Source organism: Copadichromis virginalis, unplaced genomic scaffold, assembly GCF_057382275.1.
Source record: "Copadichromis virginalis isolate Kocher_CV1m ecotype Utaka unplaced genomic scaffold, C_Virginalis_male_GT1.1 unmapped_scaffold_1, whole genome shotgun sequence".
Taxonomy (NCBI): Eukaryota; Metazoa; Chordata; class Actinopteri; order Cichliformes; family Cichlidae; genus Copadichromis; species Copadichromis virginalis.
Genome location: NW_028188589.1, coordinates 6,444,025 through 6,451,114, shown reverse-complemented (window position 1 = coordinate 6,451,114; position 7,090 = coordinate 6,444,025). Strand labels below are relative to the sequence as shown.

The following is a 7,090-nucleotide window of genomic DNA, read 5'->3' as shown; positions in this document are numbered from 1 at the left end:
AAAAGCTTCAAATCTCCTTTGAAAGCTGTTTGTGGTCTTGATTGTGGGAGCTTCAGTTGTCTGACTCCAGCTGCCACACAGTGCTCACTGATATCATTTGCAAAAACCCCAGTGTGACAATATTTATCAGTGAAGCAGAAATCAGGAAGTGACGACTTTTCTTTGAACATTTGCTAAGGCTAAGCTGTGCTTTCTACCACAGTTGGGAATTTCCTGGTTTACAACAAATTATTGTGTCAACACCGCATAAGATTTCAAACTACAGGAAAATCACTGGAGTTATAAGAGGCAGACAACGACACACACACCACATGCATGCTGTTGCTATTTATTGTGGATTAACCTGTCAAGGGCAAGAACAAAAGAATTCTGCCTCAAATACAGGAAATCATAGCTTTCCTGTATTTCCTCCATTGTTGGCATGCTGGTTAGTGCTGTTGCTCCACAGTAAGAAGGTCCTGGGCTAAATTATCCATGAATGTAAACGGCTGTGTGTTTCTATCTGATAGACTGGTGAGCTGTCCAGGGTGTACCCTGCCTGGTAACCTATCACTTCAGGGTTATTTCCCAGCCCTGCTGCAACCAGGATAGAGATAGGAGGATGGTAGTTGTTGTAGACCCATTCAATTTCAATTGAAGGATTAAAATGTTCCAGGAGCTCAACTTACTCCATCTGAACATGTTTCAATCGTGTTTTATGAACACAACATGCAGGTTTACTGAATATGAAAAGGTTGTGTTGATTTAACTCAGTTGTTTAAGTCAAAGGAGCTTGCAAAGAAGTTTCTGCCAAAGCAAAACATTTGTGTGCAACCAGTGTCCACTATTGAATCAAGTAAATCCAACATGTTTTTGTCAGTGCAAAAGGAGTTACGGTGCCTGTATTCCTGCACAATATTGTCCCGGGAGGGAGAAAAACTTTCTGGTGAAGTTTTGGTTGATTTTTGGGTTTTGCTTAACACTAGGTTGATTTTATCAGTGAGGTTTGGATTGTTTTCTTTCTCTAAGAGAGAGAAAGATGGTTTTATGCTTGGACATGTTTGCAATGGGCCCCAGTATTTGTTACTTTATTAGTATTTTATTGGTTGCGTTTGTTTGTGCTTTTGTTACAGTGCACTGAGATAAGAACATCTGAGAGGTGTGATCCACCGGTGGTGATATTTTGGTATTTTGTGAGTTCCCGATTTAACAAATCAGCTCTTTAATCCAGACCTGATTTACGAATAAATTCTTTACAAATCCTACCATGTGAATTCATGGATTTTTTTTTCACATTCTGTCTCTCACAGTTGAAGTGTACCTCTGGTGCAAATTACTGACCTCTGTCATCATTCTAGGTGGGGGAACTTGCACAATCGGTGGCTGACTAAATACTTTTTTGCCCCACTGTATATATATATATATATATTAGGGGTGCAACGATATTCGTATCGATATTGAACCGTTCGATACAGTGCTTTCGGTTCGGTACGCATATGTATCGAACAATACAAAATTTGTAATTTATTTTATCAACTTTCCTTCTGACGATGCTGTCTGTGTTGAGCGCTCAGTGAATCTGCGTTCGACTACTCCGCCTAGGCTTGAGAGTACAGCCTAGGCGGAGTAGTCGAACGCAGATTCACTGAGCGCTCAACACAGACAGCATGGTCAGAAGGAAGAGCGCAGGGCAAGCTAGCGAGACAGAAGTGGACCTCCCCCACCCTCATTCAGATCTGGCGTTTGGAATTATTTTGGTTTTCATGTGACGTATGACCCTGAAGGTAAGCGAGTCATGGACTCAGGTAAAACAGTATGTTGGATGTGCCATGCAATGTTCAATTACATTGGTGTGAACTAGTGTGTTAGCGCAGTTAGCTGGTTAACGTGTTGGCCGTCTAGCCCCATGCACGGGACGATCGGCGGTAGCTCGTTAACGGAGATTTGCCGTGTTGTGGCGTTAAGGTTATTTCAACGAGATTAATCTGAAAGCACTAGTGGGAACACAACGAATATGACTGCACATTTACGCCGACATCATCCTAGTGCAAAGACAAAAACAACAAGCACGCATGCTACAAACTTTAGCCGAGTCATTTAGACAGCTGTTAGCACATGATTCTCCTTATGGAGACCTGATATGTTTAATATGCTGCTGAGAATATAGCCCAGAAGAAGCGGATAGTATAGCTTTTATTTTGGAAAGAGACATTTTTCTGTAATAAACTCTCTTTTCCAAGATGAGTGATTCCTCAATCAGATACAGGGCTCGCAATATCGCTAGCCCGACGTCCCGGGGCTAGCGATTTTTTCAGTCGGGGTACCAAAATCTATCTCTGCCCTGCCCGTCGGGCTATTGTAGGAAGGAAAAATATATGTCAATACTTTTGCATTCTTTCAGAAATGTAGCTGGGTAATTATGTCATTGGGTGAGCCACTGTCAATATGTGACATATTGAAATCGCGTTTGAATTTGCGCTTGTTTTTTTGCTTTCACTTTGCAATCGCGCGAACTGTGTATAGAGAGCGACAGTACTGATTGGTGAGTGATGATAATTTGTGCACCAATTCCTCTGACATCGTCTTATTAATCGTTAGCTTACTATGCAAACATGACAAGTGAAATCTCCCGCAGCTTAAACATGTGAGAGGTTGATCGCGCAGAGAATCGCTGAGTGCGTGTGTAAAAGCAGCAGGATATATGATATATATTTTATATTATTTTAGTTCTGCTGAGCCAAATAAGACAGGTCAGGGTGAAGAAGTGACAGCCAAAGAAAAGCTTACCACAAAACGGAGAAGTTATGACAAATCAGACTATAAGGCAAAAAGAAAGTGCAGCTTTATGGTTTCATGGACAAAAGAATTTCTGTGGCTGCAATATGACGAGCTATATAACCAGGGCTGCACATAAGTGGTCCACAGGTGCGTATTCGCTGTCAAAATAAAAAACACGCACAAGGGTTAGGGTTAAATTTAAAAACTGTACTTTTGAGTTAAAATATATATTTATAATTTTAATAAATGACAAATTAAAAATGCATGAACATTTTTTTGTATCGAAAAAATATCGAACCGTGACACCAAAGTATCGAACCGAACCGTGAATTTTGTGTATCGTTGCACCCCTAATGTATATATGTCTCAACGCTGTTTCTCAATAATATTAAAAACCTAAAAACTATTGTTGTGGAAGATAGAAGTCACTGTGACAGCCCTCTGACTGTGGAGGACGTTTGTAATCCTATTTCTGCACTTAAGGCCAACAAATCTCCCGGCACAGATGGTTTAACTGCAGAGTTTTATGAATCATTTTCTAATCTCCCGGCGCCGTTCTTACTGCAGCTTTTCATAGGAAGTGTAGAGAATAACATCCTCCCTCCTACTCTTACTCAGGGTCTCATAACACTTATTCCAAAGCCAAACAAAGACTTACTTCTTATTGATAATTGGAGACCCATCTGTCTGCTCAATGATGACTATGAGATTATGGCTTTAGTACTTGCTAACAGAATGAAAGAGTTCTTGGACACAATTATCGATGAGACACAATCAGGCTTTATGAGAAACAGACACCTTTCTAAGAACATGAGACTGGTTTTAGATCTACTTGATTACTCTGATTTGGTATCTGACTATAGCTTCATTCTCTTCCTGGATTTTTAAAAGGCTTTTGATACAATTGAACATCAATTTATTTTCCACTCTTTGGAAAAATTTGGCATTTTTCTGTAAAGCTATCAAAACCTTGTACACGAATGGCAATAGCTCAATTAAAACGATTAAGACTCCACCCCGAGATTTGACCTGTTATACAAGGAATCAGCACAGCTGATAAGGAGCTCATCATCAGCCAGCTAGCTGATGACACCACACTCTTCTTGAAGAATGCAAATCAAATCCGTCCAGCCCTTAGTGTTATTAGTGATTTCTCTGAGGCATCTGCTTTATGTCGAAATCTAAAAAAATTTGAATTACTAGCAATTAAAAGCTGCACTGCAAATGCTCTCTGTAACATTTCTGTTAAACAAGAAGTCACATATCCAGGACTGTTAATATCCAAAGACCAAAAGTCAAGATGCTCGTCAAACTTGTCAAACAGTGTTGGGGAATTCTCAATGGTGCTTGGTGCCATACCCTCAGGGACTTTAATGTTATATAAAAACACTGACAGCTCAATATCTGCCTCAGTCACTCTCCCTGATCCAGCTGAGTCAGCAGTGGGAAAAATCTGCTTTTCACAGGAACTTGGTAACAGCAATAAGAGAATACGTAGTTTATTCCAAGAAGATATCATGTCTCTCCCATATATAGAATATCTTACTGGAACCGACATGTTCCAGATATCACCTGGAAGACAGTCTGGATGATCCCATAAATATCTAATTGTGAACAAGGTGAAGGAAATCTCATATAAAATTCTTCATAAATGTTACCCAGCCAGTCACTATATGGTAACATTTAAAAGAGACATAAATACTAATTGAACTTTCTGTGGGGATCATCCAGAAACTGTGGCACATCTCTTTTGGTTCCTCTACACAGAGATTCTGGAAGAATTTAGCAGTTTTGTTATTGTCTATAGTTTAAGGGAGTTTTCTTTACGATGGGAAAATGTTTTATTCTTTTTCTTTAAGTTCCCCAGGAAGAATGATAAATGTTTTTTTATAAAAAAAAATTGTTAATACTTTTAGCTATTTTATATCCATAAATGTAAGTTTATTAATAAAACACCATATTTCTGCCGTTTTATAAGGATATGAATTGTACATACAATCAATTTCAGACTCAACCAACAAAAAGCCTCTCAGAACAATATTTATATTGTAACAGTTGCTATTGTAATGCAGTGTATCACCACATGGCGGCGCCTCCTGTCTCACAACTGGTGTCACCCCCTTTTTGTTCTTCTTCGCACTCCTCCTGTAATGGATGCTCCCGTGTGTACGCGGACTAGTGTGCTCTTTAGTAATGTGTGGTAGAGGTAGCACTTTTATTTTTGATATTGTAAATAAATGAGTACTTTTTGGAAAGTCAGAAGCTGTTGCTCATTCGCTATCCATCTGCACACCTCCGCGGCTGGCTTCATCTCCACTGCACGTTACAACTGGTGCCCGAACTTTTTCCCCTTGGACTTCAGACGATTTTTGCATCCCGCCGAGGATTCTTCTCTTCTAGCACGTGAACTGTCTCGGAAATCCCCCCAGTTTTGCGGACGCTCGGACGTTTTCTCCAGCCATGGCCGCAGCCTCAGCTCAGGTGGGACCCGACTAATTTCTGGATACCGTGGTGTGCTGCTGCTCCGCTTGGGAGAAAGAAAAAGAGAGAAGCTGACTCCGCGACGCGAATGGACTCCGTGGATTTGTTATTTGTTGTTGGTTTCGTCTTCTAAGGATTAATTCTTCTGTGGAGAGCCTGGACATGAACATTTCTGCTGGCTTTTCATTCCCCTTTACCTCTGCTGAGACTGACTGTAGCACATGTAAGTGATAGCTTGGCTGACTACAACCGTTGGTGCTGGTCTTCGGCTCAGTATAACAAAACGACTTAAAACTAATCTTGCATTGAGCTCTAGTGTTGCAGACATGCTATTGTAATAACATGGTTCTGATCACTCCAGTCTAATTTCATTTGTTGGGCGAAATTTTATATGTGGTTTTTCTAAATTTAATCTTGAACGCATTTTTGCAGTTTTGTCTTTCTAGTCTGACCTAACTGACTCTTTTACTGCTATATCAATAACTGTGCTGTGCCCTGGAGCGGCTTAATTTTTTTGAAATCGCAATGGCACATTGCCCAGACGACTCTGACTCAGACATGGAACTTACCTCGTTACCTATGTGCCAGATAGTTGAAAATGTGACTCCTAGCCTTAGCCAACAAGTGGTGGAGTTAAGAACTGAGGTGAATAAGCTTAGTGATTGTTTACGTGACTCACTGAACATACAGCAGAGTTTACTAAGGCAGTGGGACCAACTCACAACAGGAAACTCTCCCCCTCCTGCAGTCCCACAGTCTCCTGTTTTCCCAATGGCCACATCGACACCTCATGTTCATGTGATGGACAAAACTGAACCCACCAACAGTACCAATCCGTTCCTGCCCAGCAACCCATTTCAACCTACAAATCCTTTCCTCCCATCTCACTCACTTGAACTCAGCAGCACTTCCAGAGTGATTGCGGCAGCTTTACATCACGCAAAGCTGGAGCCTCCTGTGTATGCTGGGGACGGAAAAGTGCAACCTGAGGACTGGTTAAATGCAGTTGGCACATACAAAGCCTCATTGAACCTAACTGATGGGCAATTGCTAAACGAACTGCCACACTTTCTTGCAAAAGAGCCCGGGAAATGGTTCAAGGCACTGAGCTCCCACATCACATCATGGGCTCAATTCTGTCAACTGTTTAAGACAGTTTTTCTGCCCTCCGACAACCAAGAACGCATCCTGAGAGGAATTTTGGATCGTGTTCAGGCTCAGGACGAGCCGCTCCCAACCTTTGTCGCCCACATGTTGAGTGAGTTTGACAAACTGAAGAGCCCCCCACCTGAAAAAGACAGAATTGACCTAATTAGTAAACATGCTCTCGAAAAATACAGAGTTGCCCTGTATGGCGCTAATGTCACTTCTGTAATGGACCTGCTGCTACGCGCTCATGAGCTTCACTCAGTGCTTGGACCACAAAGACCACAGCCTGCTTTATGTAGCAAAGACAACTATAAGCCTGAACCTTACTGCTTCAAATGCTCTCAGCCAGGGTTCACTACACGCACCTGCCCAAACTGTAACACCCAACCTCATTTGCCACAACGAGCCTCGAACACCGCTAGGCATGGCCCAGTCCAGCCATTGCCAGCACTCTGGCCCCTCTGATCCTGGCCATGAAAAGGTCAGCACCACATCCCAGCCACAATACAGGCATTCGGGAAACTACAGGGGGGGGAGGACATTTCACAGAGGCCAACCTTCCCCCAGTTACTAACGGAGCCTCACACGCCCGATTCACTACAGGGTGGACACAGTCTTGGACACTTGGAAGACAATTTTTCACAAGTCCACTGGAATACCCCACTAAGAACGAAAGTGAACTTCAATGCTTCATCTGTGGATG

At 41.9% G+C, this 7,090-nt stretch overlaps 1 protein-coding gene across 1 annotated transcript; it reads left to right on the top strand.

Moving 5' to 3' along the window:
• Window positions 1-5,663: 5,663 nt before the first annotated feature.
• Window positions 5,664-6,852, top strand: LOC146679679 (uncharacterized). The gene has a single exon (XM_085450412.1). The coding sequence runs from the start codon at window positions 5,764-5,766 to the stop codon at window positions 6,850-6,852; it is 1,089 nt and encodes a 362-aa protein (XP_085306538.1). The 5' UTR covers window positions 5,664-5,763.
• Window positions 6,853-7,090: the final 238 nt, after the last annotated feature.

Bases quoted from the DNA above. Each gene is read 5' to 3' on its own strand.
- LOC146679679 (XM_085450412.1), top strand. From the start codon at position 5,764: ATGGCACATTGCCCAGACGACTCTGACTCAGACATGGAACTTACCTCG.